This window comes from Heptranchias perlo, chromosome 11 (assembly GCF_035084215.1).
Source record: "Heptranchias perlo isolate sHepPer1 chromosome 11, sHepPer1.hap1, whole genome shotgun sequence".
Taxonomy (NCBI): Eukaryota; Metazoa; Chordata; class Chondrichthyes; order Hexanchiformes; family Hexanchidae; genus Heptranchias; species Heptranchias perlo.
The window spans coordinates 15,863,336-15,885,474 of record NC_090335.1 but is presented as its reverse complement, the minus strand read 5'-3'; the positions used below and the strand labels follow the sequence as shown (position 1 = coordinate 15,885,474).

General features: G+C 42.6%; 1 protein-coding gene and 1 long non-coding RNA gene across 6 annotated transcripts in view; one reads left to right on the top strand and one right to left on the bottom strand.

The window, feature by feature from the left end:
* The window catches only part of LOC137327132 (uncharacterized), a 118,816-nt gene that overhangs the window by 69,817 nt on the left and 26,860 nt on the right, over nt 1-22,139 (top strand). The window lies entirely within an intron of this gene.
* LOC137327131 (putative potassium channel regulatory protein) lies at nt 15,344-17,955 on the bottom strand. Its single transcript, XM_067992613.1, has 2 exons — nt 17,048-17,955; nt 15,344-15,886 (listed from the first exon to the last, which is right to left on the bottom strand). Exons 1-2 carry the CDS (start codon nt 17,617-17,619, stop codon nt 15,631-15,633), a joined length of 828 nt encoding a protein of 275 aa, XP_067848714.1. The 5' UTR covers nt 17,620-17,955; the 3' UTR covers nt 15,344-15,630.

Genomic DNA, 22,139 nt, shown 5'->3' with positions numbered 1-22,139 from the left:
TAATCTGATTGAAGTTTTCAAGATTATGAAGATCAACAAAGTTGGTCCAGCAACAGCAAAGGTTTCAAAGACGTAGACCACAAGTTTAATTTAAAAATCAAAATAGAAAATGTAGTTCTCCGCAAGTTTATCCAGCTGAACCTTAGAGATCAGACAGATCAAGGGTTTGATCAGTTTCTGCTGAGTTAGGTGATCTCAGTTACAGCACCAGTGGGTGGCTACAGTTAGCCTCAGTATCTCTTGATTAGGGAGTGGAAAATTGGTTAGGATTCCCACTCCTGATTACTTTCTGACAATCCCTCCTTGAGCTGCAGATGCAAGGATGTCAATGAGGACAGGGTTAGGATTACCTGTAAAGTCCTCAGCTCAAATTCACTGCCCAGGCTTGCATATAACTAATGACCATTTGGGAAAAGCATTGGTACTTATGAAATTGTACCCAGAAAAAAGTCAATGCATTCAGGAGAGGAGTAAATAGGGAGGAAAAATGCCAGAAATGCATAGTATCTTGAATAGGAACTGAAAAAGAAATGTAGACATTGGCTCCACCATCCCCCAGCCCATTGACCATTTAAAAAAAACCTCAAACTTGTTTTCAAACACCATCAGTGGTGAAGTATTCAGCCATCACATTTCTGCACTGTGGAATTCTCTTCCTAAACCTCACTGCCTTGCTCTTCTCTCTGCACCTTCCAAAACTTCCTCAAAACCTATCTTTTTGAGTTTGCCTTCAGCTGTCACCTCTAACATCTCTCACCTCTAAGGGGAAGGTGAGGGAAATTGTTCTTAGTGCAGAATGTGTTACATGAGAATATTTTTGTCCCTTACTACACTGTTTGGAAATGACAAATTTGCCCTGGTTTCTGCAAGATTGGTTGTATTAATGCACCTGTCACTCAATCACTGTTATGCACTGTCATGGGGTAATGACAGGTACTGTTCCATGGGCTCATCTCAGGTCTCAGGCCTCAGGCACCATCTCTCAGAAATGCTCTCACTGATGTTGCGAAGAGTTTACAATCCAAAACATGATAGTGGCTGTCTTCAACGTGCTTGGAAGTTCATTCTGGGAAACTGAGGGACAGTTTGAGAGACCATACACAAGTACACCGGTCCACGATTGCACTGATCAGTGGGACTAACCTCTTAACTGTCAAACATGCAGAATCACAGCAACGGTTGAGTGGGCTCCAAGTTGCTGCCAGCACCTTGACATTGCATGCTTCTGGGCAAATGGCAGAAGAAATAACCAAAAGCATATAGCCCTTCATAGACAGAATAAGATCGGCCAGTCATGGAATATAGGTAGGACCACCTGGGTGTCTGCATGTTGAGGTAGGTATGCAGCAAAGCACAAAGTCCTCAAGAAACTGTGCAATAAGTGACCAACCCTCTTTTCCCAATAAGTCTGATAAATGAAAGAAACCACAGTATAAAAGGAGAACACTGAGGCACATCACATTAAACACAGCCTGTAATGTCAATAAAAACAAAGTAAAGTCAATCATTTTAATGACTAAATAAAAGAAACTAGCAATAAAGAATGTTAAGCAAACAAACAAAATGGGGGAAAAACCGTTGAGTGAAGAGTTCTGACTTACTTGAATTTGTGCTGATACTTGCTGTAATGGTCTAAGTGGAAGAGCTCTTCCATCGGTTCTGCTTCTTGCAGTGACTGTTCTGCCTCTGCTGACACTTTTCGCTGCTTATTGTCCACAGTCATGTCTCTGCTTCATGCCAATGTTGAGCAGCATAGAGCACACAGTTACCAGTACATCAACTCACAGGTATATTATAGGTCAACCCCAGAGCAGTCCAAACGTTGCAACTATTTTTCAAGCTCTATGATGCTTATGCCTCATTATATGCTGTTTGCTGAGGCTTTTGTACAGTTGCATTGTGGCATAAGCTAAACTGGGAACAGGTAACCCAAGAGAAGCCAACCTGTTCCCACCTGGAGGTATTGAGCGACCCATGATTCTTTTAGGATATGCATAATCATGAGCACTCCCTGGACACTGTGCATTGATATGTGTAATCTTTAGCTTGTGGTTGCTTATCATTTGGATGTTCATAAAGTGGAACCTTTCCTGATAATGAAAGCTGTGAGTTTTCACACACCCTTGAATGGGCACAGTTGATCATGCCTTTACCCTGGGAACTTCACATCATTGGTAGAGCTGTGTTGCCTCTTCAGAGATGCTGTTGAGCTTAAAGTATGAGTCAAAATAGGGCATGTGACTTGTGTAATACTGCAGAGAACCACCAACTTAACTGACATCCTTGTGAAGTTGTCTGCAGTGCCTGAAAGTAAATTCAATGCCCATGTTTCTTTCATAGCTTGGTGGCACAGAGCTGATGTTGCTGAAGATCAGGTCCAAGGAGATGACAGTTCTCGAATGGCCTTTCCTAATAAGGTGTAGCCTCCTCACAGTGTTTCTCAGAGTTTCAGGAAGCTTGGACACCTGTGGTAGACACACTGCTTAGCGTAGTAGAAAGTTCTGATGGTGGTCCTTATATTGCCTTTGACCTCCCTGCTCCTGCTCCTCCTCCTTCACTGTCTTCACCAAAGTGAAACTTGCTGCTGCACCGTGTGCACTGAAATAGTTCAATAGCTCCTCATGGTATCTCCTGCTTTGCTCCAGCTGGACATCGCCTGGACCCCAGCACTGCTGCTTGAATGCCAGACTTCACTGCGCATTAATGAAACAATGTGCCCCTGAAATGAAGCCCGAGTAAATTTGCAAGAGCCTCATTAGCTGCTGCTTAATGAACCATTAATGAGCAAAACACCAGGTGTGTGTATTAATGTGCACAGCCACTGCTTAAGCACAACAGCAATTTCAAGAAAGGGCAAAAGTAAACTCTTTCATTATTGCTAACACAAACAATTACTCTTACCAAGTACACTAGTTCTAACACACAGTAATTTTTCTCCAAATTAGTTAGCAGCTTCTCATATATATTTTCCTTCCATTTTAAAAATGGAGATTTGAATGCATGATTTGATGTGCTATCAGCTCCATCTCCTTTATGCTTGCTTTCTGTTATGCTGAGGACTGTGATTCAGAGTGCTGCAGTATATAGGGAAAAAGTGTGATGTGAACAGGTCAAGTGGCAGACTCAGTGGAGGTAATTTTAATTTTTGCCGATAGTGTCAAATGGGCAATATCGGATCGGCCACTGGTTATACACCTCTCCCAATTTTCCTTTCCACCATGAAAAGGAAAATCGGGAGAGGTGTATAACGGATGATCAATCTGATATCATCCATTTTACATTATCGCCAAAAATTAAAATGCCCTCCCATGTCACTAAAGCTTTTTTAAAGATGATAGTGATAGCTGTGAAGTAATGCACTACCTTGCCTGTGTAATTGAGTTTGGCACCAGTTTTTGAATGCATTCTCACTAACAGCAAGAGAGAAAGCATCAGCAATTGTATTATTGGTGGCTGGAAAATGCTCAGCTTTAAAAAAAAATAATGGCTAGGCAAGCCATTAGGGCTGTTTTGTCAGTAACTGCATCGTAAATGTGTGTAGTTACTTCTCAAATGTCAAAATAACGTTTTCTCTTTTATAATTTACTGTAAATGAAACTCAAATCAAAATATATTTTTCATAATTATTTAAGTAGCTTAAAAAGCCAGAAAGTACCATATTGCAATGTTTTGGCACACTATGGCTGTTATGCACTTAGCAAAAACAAGCAACCAAGATTTATGGAGCAGAAAGTTGAACTCATTGTGGGGTAGGTTCTAAGGAAGCAGTCTATCATAAATCCACCAACCCCACAACCAATAGAATAACCTGGGAAGAGGAACACAAGCTGTCACAATAATAAAACCTAACATAACTGTACAAAGTGGTTCTCAACCTCCATGGTCATGGTCCTCTATTTGATGGGTGAGATGCCTTTACCAATTGTGTAATGACCATAAAATATACACAACCAGATCAAAAGCTCAACTCAGTACATAATTGTATGTAATTGTAAACCATTGTCTGAACAGAATTGTTCCATGAGTAAATCAGTGTATACCTGCAAAATTCCAATTTAAATTCTGGTTCAGTGAGCGGACTATGTTAAACCTCGAGGGGCGCAGAGGAAACTTCAGACCCTGAGATCCCTGGTCCTTGCAAAGAAAATAACTTTTTGTTTTCCATTTTCCATTGGAAGGAATTCATGGCTACGAGATCAGTGATATCACTGATTCCAAATGTCTCTAAATATTTATAAATGTACAAACAAATAGTGAAACACATTGTTCAATATTTTGTACACTGGGAAATGGGGAGAATGGATCAGGACAACCTGCATGGTTGTTACTGTTTCTTAATTTTTGCTTCACAATGCACATTATTTTAGATTGGTTGCCCTCGTGGATTTTGGGGGACCTAAGTACTCATTTCTAATTAAATCTCAAACAAGCTAATAATTATATTGGGGTTAGTTGTTCCAATTGAAGTTATAATTGGTGTCATTTTTTCCTGTTATTTTGTTAAAACTTTCTTTTTCTAATGAGACTTGCACTCATCAAAGTGAGGGATGCTAGTGGCAAATAGAATACTCCCATTTTGGTACCAATGTCGACATCAAGGTCCTTCACACCAGGTATAGACAGATGCAGAACAAAGCTCCCACTATACTGCCCCTAATGTATCTTAGTCCCATACTCATAATAGCATTCCCTACTGCACCAGTGTGACATACTTCCATTTCCCACATCAGCCGACCTGTGACATCTCTAAGTAAGATCATCATTTTAAAGGCAGATTAGGGCAGTTTTTTATAGTGTGAACCCATGACCTTTGAAACTGGATTGGGATTACCCAAATCATTTCAACCAAGGACCCTTACAGAAGAGACTTTCATCTAAGAAGTTTAGGCTGCATTTAAACCTGGTCCCAGAGATGAAAGATCAATTTTGTTATTTTTTTTACTCTGGCCAAGATTGGATGCCAGTGCCCTTCATGATTGGGTCTGTGTGTGATAAGTCCTTTTCTGAACTGGAAATGGGTGCATTGTTTATTCTCATTTTGAGTCTCAAATGGGAGAGAGGTTGTTATAATTTTGGACTTTTACATAACCATCTTATTTCTCAACAGTTTCACATTGGTCCTGTCAACTGTCATTGCTTCCTACACTCTGTAATTTTCCATTGCAGCAATTAGTTTATTTGCAGACATTTTACTAGACTAAATATAGACTTGCTCTGTTACAAAATTCACTTTGGAATGGTGTATATTAAACTCAGACTACAATTTTCACATTATAAGATCTAATGAGTTTATTTATAAATAAGAGTTATGAAGCAGAAAATATTACAAGAATATAATTATGAAACACAGGCATTATGAAAAGTCCACAATGGGTCATTTACCCTTCATAATAACTTTTTTTAAGAAGTAAAATAGTCTTTAGTTTTGCAAACAAAGTTCTAGCTATTGTGAGATAAATGTCATTGGTTTTTTCAATACCAGTGTAACATATTGTATCAAATCATCTCCCTCATGAAAAGTAATTAAAAAGGAGCTTTCCATTAGATCAATCACCAGACATTAAGAGCTTCAGTACAATTTTGCAGACCAGCTTTTAACTCCTTGATTCTTTTGAAGTCATGTTTTCAGACAAACTTAACAATAAAGGCAATTGGCAATGTTATATGCAAAAACATCTAATTAAATACATTTAAGCAATTATGGATCTTGGCAGGATTAACAACATTACACAGATTCTGAACTTACCAGTCTACAGACAAATGGGTCTGTTAGCGAATGTGTATCTGGACATTCATAATGGTCACACAATTAGCTCATTCAAATTACAGGAAACCCCTGGTATTTACATTGATGCAACCACTAGCAATTTAAACCAGTGTCACTTTGATTTGGGAACAAAAGACTCCTTCATACATTTACATCAAGATCTTTTTGACCTCTTGATTAGAAACCACTGATCTAAAATCTAATTAGAGTGTAATGAGCAAATCCACATATTTATGATGATGGCAATACTATGGTCTGCTACTCCCAAACACATTGCTCCTTGATATAATGAATAGTTGTGTAAGGACCTATAGTTTTTTTTGAAAGCAAAAGCAATGCATAGAAGTGTTAACTGATATCTGGTGAACTTTTAAGGAACACACTATTCCTCATTTGGGTTTGAGGTTGTATTGTTTGTATAGAATGATACAGCACAGAAGGAGGCCATTTGTCCATCGTGCCTGTGCCGGCTCTTTGGTAGAGCTATTCGATTAGTTCCACTCCCCTGCTCTTTCCCCATAGCCCTGTCAATTTTTTCCCTTCAAGTTTTTATCTAATTCCCTTTTGAAAGTTGCCATTGAATCTGCTTCCACCACCGTTTCAGGCAGTGCATTCCAGATCACAACAACTCGCTGCATAAATAAGTTTTTCCTCATGTTGCCTCTGGTTCTTTTGCCAATCACCTTAAAGCTGTGTCCTCTGGTTACCGACCCTTCTGCCACCGGAAGCAGTTTCTCTTTATTTACTCTATCAAAAACTGTTCATGATTTTGGACACCTCTATCAAATCTCGTCTTAACCTTCCCTGCTGTAAGGAGAACAACCCCAGCTTCTCCAGTCTCTCCACATAACTGAAGTCCCTCATCCCTGGTGCCATTCTAGAAAATCTCATCTGCATCCTCTTTAAGGCCTTGACATCCTAAAGTGTGATGCCCAGAATTGAACACAATATTCCAGCTGCAGCCTAACCAGTTTTTTTTTTATAAAGGCTTAACATAACTTCCTTGCTTTTGTACTCTCTGCCTCTATTAATAAAGCCCAGGATCCCATGTGCTTTTTAACGGCCTTCTCAACTTCCTACCACCTTCAAAGATTTGTGTGCATACACCCCCAGGTCTCTCTGTTCCTGCACCCCCTTTAAAACTGTACCATTTAGTTTATATTGCTCTCCTCGTCCTTCCTACCAAAATGTATCACTTCACACTTCTCTGCATTAAATTTCATCTGCATGTATCTGCTCATTTCACCAGTCTGTCTATGTCTTCCTGAAGTCTGTTACTATCCTTCACATTGTTTACTATATTTCTGAGTTTCGTGTCATCTGCAAACTTTGAAATTATGCCTTCTATACCAAGTCCAGGTCATTAATATATATCAAAAAGAGCAGTGGTCCTAATACTGACCCCTGGGGAACACCACTGTATACTTCTCTCCAGTCTGAAAAACAATCGTTCTCCACTACTCTCTGCTTTCTGTCCCTTACCCAATTTCATATCCACTCTGCCACTGTCCCTTCAATCCCATGGGCTTTAATTTTGCTAACAAGTCTATTATGTGGTACTTCATTAAAAGCCTTTTGAAACTCCTTATACAACATTAACCGCACTACCCTCATCTCCATTACTTCATCAAAGAACTCAATCAAGTTAGTCAAACACGATGTGCCTTTAACAAATCTGTGCTGACTTTCATTTATTTGCCCATATTTTACCAAGTGCCAGTTAATTTTGTCCCAGATTATTGTCTCTAAATGCTTCCCCACGTTAGACTGGCCTCTAATTACCAGGTTTATCCCTCTCCCCTTTTTTGAACAGGGGTGTAACACTTTCAATCCCCCACTCCTCTGGTACCACCCTCAGATCTAAGGAGGATTGGAAGATTGTGGCCCGAGCCTCCACAATTTCCACCCTAGGATGCATCCTGTCTGGACTGGGTGACTTTTCTACTTTTGAGTCCTACCAACCTTTTAAGTACCTCCTCTATCTATTTTTATCCTTTCCAATATCGCTACTGCCTCCTCCTTTACTGCCACATTGGCAGGATCCTCTGTTCTAATGAAGGCAGATGCAAAGTACTCATTTAGTACCTCAGCCATGCCCTCTGCCTCCACAAGAAGATCTCCTTTATGGTCCCTGATCGCTCCCACCCTTCCTCTGACTACCCTTTTACTATTTATATGTTTATAAAATACTTCTGGGTTCCCTTTTATGTTAGCCGCTGATCTATTCTCATACTCTCTTTGTCCCTCATTCCCTTTTTTAGATCTCCTCTGTACTTTCTATATTCAGCTTGGTTTTCTACTCTATTATGAATCTTACATTTGTCATAAGCCTCCTTTTTCTGTTTCATTTTAATCTCTATATCTTTACTCATCCATGGAGCTCTAGCTTTGGATGCCCTTCCTTTCCCCCTCGTGGGAATGTGTCTACGCTGTACCCGAACCATCTCCTCTTTGAAGGCCTCCCATTGTTCAATTACTGGTTTGCCTACCAATTTTTGATTCCAATCCACCTGGGCCAATTCCCTTTTCAACTCACTGAAATTAGCCCTCCTCTATTTAAGTATTTACTTAGTTGTTCCTTGTCCTTTTCCATAACTATTCTAAACCTGATGATGATATGATCACTGTTCCCCACATGCCCCACCACTGAAACATGTTCCACTTGCCCCACTTCATTCCCCAGAACTAGATCCAGCACTGCTCCCTTCCTCGTTGGGCTGGAAACACACTGATGAAGAAAGTTCTCTTGTACACATTTCAGGAATTCCTCCCCTCCTTTGCTCTTTACACTGTTACTGTCCCAATCTATATTAGGATAATTGAAGTCCCCCATTATCACTATTCTATTGTTCTTGTATCTTTTTATAATTTGCCTGCAAATTTTCTCCTCTATCTCCTTCTCACTATTTGGTGGCCTACAGCAGCATAATAGCTCCTCTATTGTTCCTTAAGTCTAACCAAATAGATTCTGTCTTTGACCCCTCAACCACATCATCCCTATTCCATTCATCCCTATTCCATTCCAGTGCTATAATAGTTTTTTTGATCAATACTGCATCTCCCCTCTCCTTTCTTTCCTGAATACCTTGTAACCAGGAATATTAAGTTCCCAATCCTCCTCTTCTTATTGCCACTATATCATAGCCCCATGTGGCAACTTGAGCCTGTAACTCACCCACCTTTTTTACCACGCTACGTGCATTTATGCACATGCACTCCAAACCTATCTTAGACTGTCTTGCATTTGCCCCCTGTCTGATCCCACCTATTTCTGAACTATTCTTTCCTCTGGTGCTATTTGTCTCTCACAGTCCTCTGTGCACCTTGTTTCTCCTCTCTCATGTTTCATCCTGGTGCCCATCCACCTGCAAAATTAGTTTAAACCCTCCCCCACTGCACTAGTTAACCTCCCCGCGAGGAAATTGGTCCCAGCTCTGTTGAGGTGCAACCCGTCCATCTTGAACAAGTTCCTCCTGCCCCAGAACTGGTCCCAATTCCTCAGCCCTCCCTCCTGCACCATTTTTCCAGCCACGTGTTAACCTGACTTATCCTACTATTCCTATACTTACTAGCGTGTGGCACTGGAAGTAATCCAGAGATTACTACCTTCGTGGTCCTGCTTTTTAACTTCCTCCCTAGCTCCTGAAACTGATTGCAGGATCTCAGCCCTTTTCCTTCCTATGTCATTGGTTCCCATGTGGACCACGATTTCTGGCTATTCCCCTTCCCCCCTCAAAATGTTCTGCAACCTCTCAGTGATGTGCTTTACCCTGGCACCAGGGAGGCAATACACCATGTAGGACTCAAGTCGGCGGATGTAGAAACGCCTGTCTGTCCCCCTGTCTATTGAATCCCCTATAACCACAGTATTCTTACACTTCGCTGTGCCCCCTGTGCAGTACCTTGCCCATGATGCCATGCTCTGTACTGCTCTCCTTCGAGGTGTTGTCACCCTGAACCAATACTGAAAACCGATTAGTGAGCGCCACACGCCTGCACTGTATTTATGCTCCTCTGGCCTCCGGCGACGCTCTCTGCCGCTCTAGCCGCATATTAATCTATAGCTTGTTGTCCATTAGGAGATATAAGAACATAAGAAATAGGAACAGGAGTAGGCCATATAGCCCCTCGAGCCAGCTTCGCCATTCAATAAGATCGTGGCTGATCTTCCACATCAACTCCACTTTCCCGCCCTATCCCCATATCCCTTGATTCCCTCGGTATCCAAAAATCTATCGATCTCAAGACTTGAATATACTCAACGACTGAGCATCCATAGCCCTCTGGGGTAGAGAATGCCAAAGAATCACAACCCTCTGAGTGAAGAAATTTTTCCTCATCTAGGTCCTAAATGGCCAACCCCTTATTTTGAGACTATGCCTCCTGGTTCTAGACGCTCCATCCAGGGGAAACAACCTCTCAGCCTCTACCTTGTCAAGCCCTCTAAGAATTTTATACATTGCAATAAGATCACCTCTCGTTCTTCTAAACTCCAGAGACTATAGGTCCATTCTATTTAATCTCTCCTCATAGGACAACCCTCTCATCCCAGGAATCAATCTAATGAACTTTTGTTGCACCCCCTCTAAGACAAGTATATCCTTCCTTAGGTAAGGAGACCAAAACTGTACACAGTATTCCAGGTGGTCTCACCAGAGCCTGATATAATTGCAGCAAGACCTCCTTACTATTATTCTCCAACCCCCTTGCAATAAAGGCTGATATACCATTTGCCTTCCTAATTGCTTGCTGTACCTGCATGTTAACTTTCTGTGATTCGTGTATGGGGACACCCAAATCCCCCTGACTACCAACATTTTAGTCTCTCAGCTTTTAAAAAATATTCTGCTTTTCAATTCTTCCTACCAAAGTGAATAATTTCACATTTCCCCACATTATACTCCATCTGCCACCTTCTTGCCCATTCACTTAACCTGTCTCTATCCCTTTACAGCCTCTTTACATCCTTCTTTCAGCTTACTTTCCCACCTAGTTTTGTATCATCAGCAAACTTGGATACATTACACTCGGTCCCCTCATCTAAGTCATTGATATACATTTTAAACAGCTGAGGCCCAAGCACTGATCCTTGTGGCACCCCACTAGTTACAACCTGCCAACCTGAAAATGACCTTTTATTCCTACTGTTTTCTGCACGTTAACCAATCCTCTATCCTAATATATTACCCCCAACCCCATGAGCCCCTTATCTTGTGTAACAACCTTTTGTGTGGCACCTTACCAAATGCCTTTTGAAATCTAAATATATTACATCCACTGGTCCCTCATTATCTACCCTGCTAGAAAACTGTCTGGAATGCATTCCATGAACTCGTCCTCCAAACTACTTTTGCCAATTTGGTTTGCTCAGTCTATATGAAGATTAAAGTCCCCCATGATTATTGCATTACCCTTGTTACATGCTCCTCTAATTTCCGTAATTAAACTCTGCCCAACACTACAACTACTGTTAGTGGGCCTATAAACTACTCCCACCAGTGTTTTCTGCCCCTTGTTATTTCTTAGCTCCACCCATACGGATTCTACATGCTGATTTTCTGAGCTAAGATCCTTTCTCACTACTGCCTTCACCTCATGCTTTATTATCAGGGCTACCCCTCCCCCCACACACACTTTTCCATTTTGCCTATCTTTTCTAAAAGTCAAGTACCCTGGAATATTTAGTTCCCAACCTTGGTCACCTCCTTGTCTTGTGACGTCACTTTTCATTATGATTGGAGTGTGCTAAAAACCATTAACACAAGCAAGGAACATTTTTCATGCCATACATCCTGCCTATTTTCCCCTCTACATTTTAAAGTAGTTGACCAGGTGTGGCCCATGTATTTCAGAAGATCTTGTACTCTTTGTGGGTAATATTGAAATAGATGGCTGCATAGACCCGGAACATCCACATCCAGTTCTCAATGACCCAAGGAAACTTTTTTAAAGTTCTCTTTGCCTCTTGTAGGTTCCTCTTCCCATTGATGACTTATCTTGAAAGATACCAAGGATCATTAAAGAGCAATGGGAACATACCAATAATGTAATTTCTCCTTACATGCTATGAGAGATATGTGAGTGGCTTGCACACCCTCACTATTTATTCAGAACATTCTGTAATTGCAGATGGGCCAAACGTTTTTGCCTTGCCATAAAAGCTCTATGGTCTGTCAAAGTACTGATTCCTGGCTGCTTATTTAATTATTAAAAACAGCAGCTGTTTTTATCAGGGTTTTGCATTGAGGGAGGGAAGCATAACTGGTCTGCTTAGCAGGCGCCTTGTAAGTGATGTTAGAGGTGAGATATGAGTACCTAGCAGTCCTATATACTCAGAGACCCATGTAGGCCTTTTCTGGTGCACAAAAATGTGGAATAATATAAATTGCAACCATGATTTGCCTATGTCTATCTCTGCTGGGTTTTGCCCTGGAGAGTGGCTGTGTGCTGGTTAGAAACATGAAAAATTCTTTGCGCCTGGGAAGTTGGCTGGGTGGGAATGGTGCATTGAGTCTACCACTTCATCTGTTACCTGGAGGGAAACTAACAAACGGGTTCCTCAACCATAGGTGGGACACAGTTACCTTGTACAGATGCAAAATTATCTTGCGTCTGTGTCAATCTGTTTAAGGAACTTTGTATTTCATTGACCTGCCAGAGGCTGCCTAAACCAGATATAGCAGGTCACTATATGCAAACCATGACCAAGAAGCAGTTGCAGTCTGGTTTTCCATATGTACCTTCCCACACTAACCCGCCCACCAGCACCGTTACCATTTATCTTAGCTATTTGCTCATAGGGTTGCATATGTTAGAACAGGTATACATGCAGGGGAGACATTATTTTTCATTTGAAGGGTGATGAACCTTGATGCTGGCTCCTCAGTGGTAGTTTGCTCTTAATGAAAGTACTTGCATTTATATAGTGCCTTTCATGACCTCAGGATGTCCCAAAGTGCTTCACAGCCAATGAAGTATTTTTGACTGTTATAATGTAGGGAAACACAGCAGCCAATTTGTGTACAGCAAGATCCCACAAACAGCAATAAGATAAATGACCTGGTAATCTGTTCTAATTATGTTGATTGCGAGATAAATATTGGCCAGGAAACCGGGGAAAACTCCCCTGGTCGTCTTCGAATAGTTCCATGGGATCTTTTATGTCCACCTGAGAGAAATTCTTGCATTTATATAATGCCTTTCATGACCTCAGGATATCCCACAGCTCTTTACAGCCAATGAAGTACTTTTGCAGTGTAGTACGAGAGCAGGTGGAGCCTCAGTTTTACATCTCAACGGAAAGACAGCACCTCCGACAGTGCAGCACTCCCTCAGTACTCCACTGGAGTCAGCTTAGATTATATGCTTAAGTCTCTGGAGTGGGGCTTGAACCCATGACCTTCATGACTTGGAAGCAAAAGTACTACCACAATGCCAAGGGTTAAAAAAAAAAATTCTGTAGAGTTTGGTCATATGATTTGGTCATAAACATGTTCCCACAAAGAAAAAGGGTTAGACTGCCAAATCTCGAGCCCCCTGCATATCAAGGAGCATACAGGGTAAGATAAAGCAAAAAAGGAAAGCATATGTCAGTCACCGAGCGCTCAATACTGCAGAAAGCCCAGAGGAGTATAGAAAATGCAGGGGTGAAATTAAAAAAGAAATTAGGAAAGCAAAGAGAGGGCGTGAAAAAATATTGGCAAGTAAAATCCAAAGATGTTTTATAAATACATTAAGAGCATAGGATAACTAAGGAAAGAGTAGGGTCTATTAAAGAAAAAAAGGTAACCTATGTGTGGAGGCGGAAGATGTTGGCATGGTTCTTAAAGAATACTTTGCGTCTGTCTTCACAAAAGAGAAGGATGATGCAGGCATTGTAGTTAAGGAGGAGGAGTATGAAATATTGGATGGGATAAACATAGTGAGAGAAAAAGTATTAAGGGGATTAGCATCTTTGAAAGTAAATAAATCACCAGGCCTGGATGAAATGTATCCCAGGCCATTAAAAGAAGCAAGGGAGGAAATAGTGGAGACTCTGACTATCGTTTTCCAATCCTCATTGGATACAGGCATAGTGCCTACCATTATTTAAAAAGGGAGAGAGGGATAGACTGAGTAATTACAGGCCAGTCAGTCTAACCTCAGTGGTGGGCAAATTATTGGAAACAATTCTGAGGGACAGGATAAACCGTCACTTAGAAAGGCACGGAGTAATCAAGGTTAGTCAGCATAACTTTGTTAAGGGAAGGTCGTGTCTGACTAACTTGATTGAATTTTTTGAGGAGGTAACAAGGAGGTTTGAAGAGGGTAGTGCATTTGATGCAGTTTACATGGATTTTAGCAAGGCTTTTGACAAGTCCCACATGGCAGTTTGGTCAGAAGCCCATGGGATCCAAGGGAAAGTGGCACGTTAGATCCAAAATTGGATCAGTGGCAGGAAGCAAAGGGTAATGATCGACTGGTGTTTTTGTGACTGGAAGGCTGTTTCCATTGGGGTTCCAGAGAGCTCAGTACTAGGTCCCTTGCTTTTTGTGGTATATATTAATGATCTGGACTTAATGACTTCCCCTACATTTAAGAAGTTTGCAGATGATACAAAAATTGGCTGTGTGGTTGATAGTGAGCAGGAAAGCTGTAGACTGCAGGAAGATATCATTGGACTGGTCAGATGGGCAGAAAAGTGGCAAATGTAATTCAATCCGGAGAAATGTGAGGGAATGCATTTGGGGAGGGCAAACAAGGGAAGGGAATACACAATAAATGGGAGGATACTGAGAGGTGTAGAGGAACAAAGGGACTTTGGAGTGCATGTCCACAGATCCCTGAAGGTAGCAGGACAGGTAGATATGGTGATTAAGAAGGCATAGAATATAAGAGCAGGGAGGTTATGCTAGAACTTAAAACACTAGTTAGGCCACAGCTTGAGTACTGCGTACAGTTCTGGTCACCACATTAAAGGAAGGATGTAATTGAGGGTACAGAGGAGATTTACAGGGATGTTGCCAGGACTGGAGAATTTTAGCTGAGGAAAGATTGGATAGGCTGGGGTTGTTTTCTTTGGAACAGAGGAGGCTGAGGGGTGATTAAATTGAGGTGTACAAAATTATAAAGGGCCTAGATAGAAATGATAGGAAGGACCTATTTCCCTTAGCAGAGAAGTCAATAACCAGGAGGCTTAGATTAGAGGGGAGCTGAGGGAAAAAAAATTTCACCTAGAGGGCGGTGGGGGTCTGGAACTCATTGCCTGAAAGGGTGGCAGAGGCAGAAACCCTCATCACATTTAAAAAGTACTTGGATAGGCACTTGAAGTGCCATAATCTACAAGGCTACGGACCAAGTGCTGGAAAGTGGGATTAGACTGGGTGGCTCATTTTTGGCCAGCACGGACACGATGGGCCGAATGGCTTCCTTCTGCCCAAAATTTTCTATGATATGACAGCTATAGAATCAAAAATGAAATGAATGAAAAATATGTGCATCTTTTGTAAAATTTAAGACTTTGTTTAGCAGAAGAGGAAATAATTGCCTCAATCTCACTCATACTCTTTATTCGCAATAATGAACTTCACATTTGACACTTTTATTTGAATAGGTTTATTGAAATATTGTAACATTTATGATTCACTGCAACAATCGAATAGGTGCCTCGCAGTTTCCTGGTGGGTAGATGTCTTCCTATATATGATGCATTATATATGAAATATGATACAGTATATATGTGAGAAGTGTTCCTAAACATGCCTTTGATCAAAAATGTGCCACAACAGCAGAACTCATTAATTGTTCTTAAATAGTGCTATGTGTTTTTTTTTTATTCGTTCATGGGATGTGGGCGTCGCTGGCCAGGCTGGTCCAGTTAAGTGTTACCTCCTTTTGGACTGCGATTTTTCTACCTTAAAATGTGTTGCATTTACACTTGCTCCTCCTTGCTCATTAGACATGCTGAGAAGATCAGTTCTCCTGGTTCGTTCAAATGTGTAACATTCAATCTTTTCCTTGGGAGAAACTGTCCTGGTGCTTATAAGACGGAACCCTTCTCTCAATAATGTGTCTACGAGTAATCCCAGGACATTGCTGCCGTTGATGAGTTTTCTTTGATCAGGTCGAATGGACACATACCTGAAACAGATCATGTAGTAATAACTGTTAAAGGAATGAATGGTCGTTAATCACATACTTATCCACTAAATTCAGAGCAAAGTTGGTTATTACAGTAAAACTTTTACCCTGCTTATGTTCCTGAAAATATTTTTCTTGTATATGTCTTGATATTACAACCTTTCTGGGATAATTTTGAAGGGAAATCTTAGGAATTGTAAAATGTGCAACCCAGATTTACTACAGGTGAGCCGTGTTCAAACCTTTAGATAAGTTGAACGCAGCTAAGATCGAAATGTTTTGAAGATATAATTCTAAATGACTCCAGACACTTGAGCACATAATCTAGGCTGACACTCCAGTGCAGCACCGAGAGTGCGCTGCACTGTCAGAGGTGCCGTCTTTTGGATGAGACGCTAAATCGTGGTCCTGCCTGCCCTCTCAGGTGAAGGTAAAAGATCCTGTGTCACTATTTCAAAGAACAGCAGGGGAGTTCTCCCCCAGTATTTACATTGCATTCTCTCTGTATTTGTGCACGCATAAAACCAAGGGCTAGATCTGAATTACATTGATTTGGGCATTCATTCATTCATGAAATAAGCATTAATACACTTGGACCTTTCAACCCCCCTATAAACCAAATATTCTAGAGCCATTATACACCGTTGATTACCGACTCTGTAGCTATTGATGGTTGGGTAACCCTGTTTTTAGCCATAAGGAGCCCTCAAAGGCATAAAAGTTAATCACTTCAAAAATGAAATGTAACTACGTTGCTGGTGAATCTAGTAGAAGAAATTCATGTGGTTTCTGGCGTTACAACCGAGGCTCCGTCTGCCCTCTTAGATGCATGTTAAAGATCCCATGGTACTATTTTGAAGAAGAGCAGGGGAGTTCTTGTCCCCTGTCTCCTGGCCAATATTTAACCCTCAACCAACATCACTAAAAAAAAATTACCAGGTCATTTCTCATTGCTGTTTGTGACACCTTGCTGTGTGCAAATTGGCTGCCACATTTCCTACATTACAACAGTGACTACACTTCAAAAGTATTTCATTGGCTGTAAAGCGCTTTGAGAGATCCTGATGTGGTGAAAGGTGCTAAATAAATGCAAATTATTTTCTATGCGTTCAGAAATATTGGAAGAGGGTCTGTGGGAGTATTGGAGAACTGGAAATTTACCTTGTTGAGAATTCGTCCCCAGCCGAATAGTCGGTTCCACACTGGAAGACTAGATCGTGATGAGAAGGTCTTTGTAATGGAATTGGAACCAAGGGTCTGTGATCCGAGAAAGAATGGTTCCAGTTTTGGCCAGGCTGCTCTGCAGACACTACAATGCGATCGGCTAATGTTTCAATGGTGCTGTTGCAGGAACAGAAAACCCTGAAAAAGGAATAGGTTTCCTGGAGGGAGTATCTCACTTCCAGGATCTCGAGCCTCTGCTTGAACCGATCCTGGTTGAGGAGATCAACCAAGGACGGCAGATCGTAGAAATCCGCCTCCCTTGCCAGCCTGTCGTAATCTGAGAAGTCGGGAGGAAGGGCGAGCTGGCGAGTCCTCAGGAATTCCAGGATATGCCGAAATAAACTGCCGTTCCTGTCTACGAAAAGCTGCCCGTTGACCATTCGGAAATCAGGGTCACCTCCTTCCAACACGCGTGCCAACTTGGAGTCTTGATATCTCTTGAGGGTGGCAGCAAAGGTGGTGAACTTCATCCCACCAACGTTCAGAATTATGACCTCTCCCTTACTCATTCTCTGCAAGGTTGGGTATTTCTCCCCTATTCACGATGGCTCCAGTTCTCTCTCTGGACCAGTGAGTTTTGTCAACCAGTCAACCCACGACTGAAGGCCACACGCTAGTTTCTGACTTGTTTCCGAGCAACTCAACTGTACACAATAGTAAATAATTGGCAGCGCTGTCAAGGAAATGTTACTGCGAGGGATTCCCAACAAACGGAGACAAAATGTTCATTGCCTCTGACATCCTCCAGTCTTTTGTGGTCGGTGTGTTTACATTTGGAACTGACACGTGACCCCCGCCCCCAGCCCCGAAAAAAAACCGTGTCTTTCAGCAGTAGATTTGATTGAGTCTTTTATAGCAAGAACAATAGCATCCCCATTTTGTAAAAACTGTGCTGGCTAAGATACCAACCAGGGAGAGGTGCAATAACCTGACAAGTCTGCTGTTCTCCCCTGTATATTGTTAGTTGGACATCTTAGTTCAAAATAAAAATTTAGTTCCATTTTTACTTTCGTTTCGTGAACGAATATTCGTGAACGAATATTAAAAAAAAAGTTATTATAGAGCCTTGGTCAGACCCTATCTGAAGTATTGCATTCAGTTTTGGGCACCTCACCTCAGGAAAGATATATTGGCCTTGGCGGGAGTAGTGCAGATTCACCAGAATGATGCCAGGGCTTAAAGGGGTTTTTTTTATTCGTTCATGGAATGTGGGCGTCGCTGGCGAGGCTGGCATTTATTGCCCATCCCTAATTGCCCTTGAGAAGGTGGTGGTGAGCCGCCTTCTTGAACCGCTGCAGTCCGTGTGGTGACGGTTCTCCCACAGTGTTGTTAGGAAGGGAGTTCCAGGATTTTGACCCAGCGACGATGAAGGAACTGCGATATATTTCCAAGTCGGGATGGTGTGTGACTTGGAGGGAAACGTGCAGGTGGTGTTGGTCCCATGTGCCTGCTGCTTTTGTCCTTCCAGGTGATAGAGGTCGCGGGTTTGGGAGGTGCTGTCGAAGAAGCCTTGGCGAGTTGCTGCAATGCATCCTGTGGATGGTGCACACTGCAGCCACTATGCGCCGGTGGTGAAGGGAGTGAATGTTTAGGGTGATGGATGGGGTGCCAATCAAGCGAGCTGCTTTGTCCTGGATGGTGTCGAGCTTCTTGAGTGTTGTTGGAGCTGCACTCATCCAAGCAAGTGGAGAGTATTCCATCACATTCCTGACTTGTGCCTTGTAGACGGTGGAAAGGCTTTGGGGAGTCAGGAGGTGAGTCACTTGCTGCAGAATACCTAGCCTCTGACCTGCTCTTGTAGCCACAGTATTTATATGGCTGGTCCAGTTAAGCTTCTGGTCAATGGTGACCCCCGGGATGTTGATGGTGGGGGATTCGGCGATGGTAATGCCGTTGAATATCAAGGGGAGGTGGTTCGACTCTCGTTGGAGATGGTCATTGCCTGGCACTTGTCTGGCACGAATGTTACTTGCCACTTATCAGCCCAAGCCTGGATGTTGTCCAGGTCTTGCTGCATGCGGGCCTGGACTGCTTCATTATTTGAGGGGTTGTGAATGGAACTGAACACTGTGCAATCATCAGCGAACATCCCCATTTGACCTTATGATGGAGGGAAGGTCACTGATGAAGCAGCTGAAGATGGTTGAGCCTAGGACACTGCCCTGAGGAACTCCTGCAGCAATGTCCTGGGGCTGAGATGATTGGCCTCCAACAACCACTACCATCTTCCTTTGTGCTAGGTATGACTCCAGCCACTGGAGAGTTTTTTCCCTGATTCCCATTGACTTCAATTTTACTAGGGCTCCTTGGTGCCACACTCAGTCAAATGCTGCCTTGATGTCAAGGGCAGTCACTCTCACCTCACCTCTGGAATTCAGCTCTTTTGTCCATGTTTGGACCAAGGCTGTAATGAGGTCTGGAGCTGAGTGGTCCTGGCGGAACCCAAACTGAGCATCGGTGAGCAGGTTATTGGTGAGTAAGTGCCGCTTGATCGCACTGTCGACGACACCTTCCATCACTTTGCTGATGATTGAGAGTAGACTGATGGGGCGGTAATTGGCCGGATTGGATTTGTCCTGCTTTTTGTGGACAGGACATACCTGGGCAATTTTCCACATTGTCGGGTAGATGCCAGTGTTGTAGCTGTACTGGAACGGTTTGGCTAGAGGCGCAGCTAGTTCTGAAGCACAAGTCTTCAGTACTACAGCTGGGCTGTTGTCGGGGCCCATAGCCTTTGCTATATCCAGTGCACTCAGCCGTTTCTTGATATCACGTGGAGTGAATTGAATTGGCTGAAGACTGGCTTCTGTGATGGTGGGGATATCGGGAGGAGGACAAGATGGATCATCTATTCGGTCCTTCTGGCTGAAGATGGTTGCAAACGCTTCAGCCTTGTCTTTTGCACTCACGTGCTGTACTCCGTCATCATTGAGGATGGGGATGTTTGCAGAGCCTCCTCCTCCCATTAGTTGTTTAATTGTCCACCATCATTCACGACTGGATGTGGTAGGACTGCAGAGCTTTGATCTGATCCGTTGGTTGTGGAATCGCTTAGCTCTGTCTATAGCATGTTGCTTCCGCTGTTTAGCATGCATGTGGTCCTGTAGCTTCACCAGGTTGGTACCTCATTTTTAGGAACGCCTGGTGCTGCTCCTGGCATGCTGCTCTACACTCCTCATTGAACCAGGGTTGATCCCCTGGCTTGTTGGTAATGGTAGAGTGAGGAATATGCCAGGCCATGAGGTTACAGATTGTGCTGGAATACAATTCTGCTGCTGCTGCTGATGGCCCAGAGCGCCTCATGGATGCCCAGTTTTGAGCTGCTAGATCTGTTCTGAATCTATCCCATTTAGCACAGTGGTAGTGCCACACAACACGTTGGATGGTGTCCTCAGTGCGAAGATGGGACTTCGTCTCCACGAGGACTGTGCGGTGGTCATTCCTACCAATACGATCATGGACAGATGCATTTGCGACAGGTAGATTGGTGAGGACGAGGTCAAGTAAGTTTTTCCCCTCACCACCTGCCGCAGGCCCAGTCTGGCAGCTATGTCCTTCTGGACCCGGCTAGTAGTGGTGCTACCAAGCCACTCTTGGTGATGGACATTGAAATCCCCCACCCAGAATACATTTTGTGCCCTTGCTACCCTCAGTGCTTCCTCCCAGTGGTGCTCAACATGGAGGAGGACTGATTCATCAGCTAAGAGAAGGACGGTAGGTGGTAACCAGCAGGAGGTTTCCTTGCCCATGTTTGACCTGATGCCATGAGATTTCATGGGGTCCAGAGTCAATGTTGAGGACTCCCAGGGCCACTCCCCTCCTGACTGTATATCACTGTACCACTACCTCTGGTGGGTCTATCCTGGCGGTGGGACAGGACATACCCAGGGATGGTGATGGAAGAGTCTGGGACGTTGGTTGAAAGGTATGATTCTCTGAGTATGGCTATGTCAGGCTGTTGCTTGACTAGTCTGTGGGACAGCTATCCCAATTTTGGCACAAGTCCCCAGATGTTAGTGAGGAGGACTTTGCAGGGTCGACTGGGCTTGGTTTGTCTTTTGCGCGTCCGGTGCCTAGTGGTCCGTCTGGTTTTATTCTATGACTTTTTTTAAGCGAGATTTTACAATTGAGTGGCTTGCTAGGCCATTTCAGAGGGCAATTAAGAATCAATCACATTGCTGTGAGTCTAGAGTCACATATAGGCCAGACTGGGTAAGGACTGCAGGTTACATTATGAGGACATGTTCCATAAACTTGGTTTGTATTCCCTTGAGTTTAGAAGGTTGAGTCGTGATCTAAATGATAATCGTAAACAATTTTACAACACCAAGTTATAGTCCAGCAATTTTATTTTAAATTCACAAGCTTTCGGAGATTTTCTCCTTCCTCAGGTACATTTACCTGAGGAAGGAGAAAATCTCCGAAAGCTTGTGAATTTAAAATAAAATTGCTGGACTATAACTTGGTGTTGTAAAATTGTTTACAATTGTCAACCCCAGTCCATCACCGGCATCTCCACATCATAAATGATAATCAATAGGGTAGATAGTGAAACTATTGCCTCTGATGAGGGAATCCAGAACAAGAGGACAGAATCATAAAATTAGAGCTAGGCTATTTAGGAGGGAACTCAGGAAGCACTATTTCACACAAAGGTTAGTGGAAATATGTAACTATCTCCCCCAAAAGGCTTTGGATGCTGGATCAATTAAAATTTTCAAGACAGATTGATAGATTTGTTAGGAGATATTGAGCAAAACCAGGTAAATGGATTTGAGGTACAGATTAGCAATTGTCTGATTGAATGATGAACAGGCTCAAGGGGCTGAATGGTCTACTCCTATGTTAGAAGGGTATTTTAACAGAACCATGACATGTAGTTTATTTACTGAATAAACTACAAAGCATAAAATCTGGTCCATAGGTTGCATCACCCCTTTATTTATAGAGCATAAGCTGTAAAAGGATAATAGTCTGAATGCAATTGGCAACAAATGCATTACACGGCAGTGCTCCAGAATTAATTTCT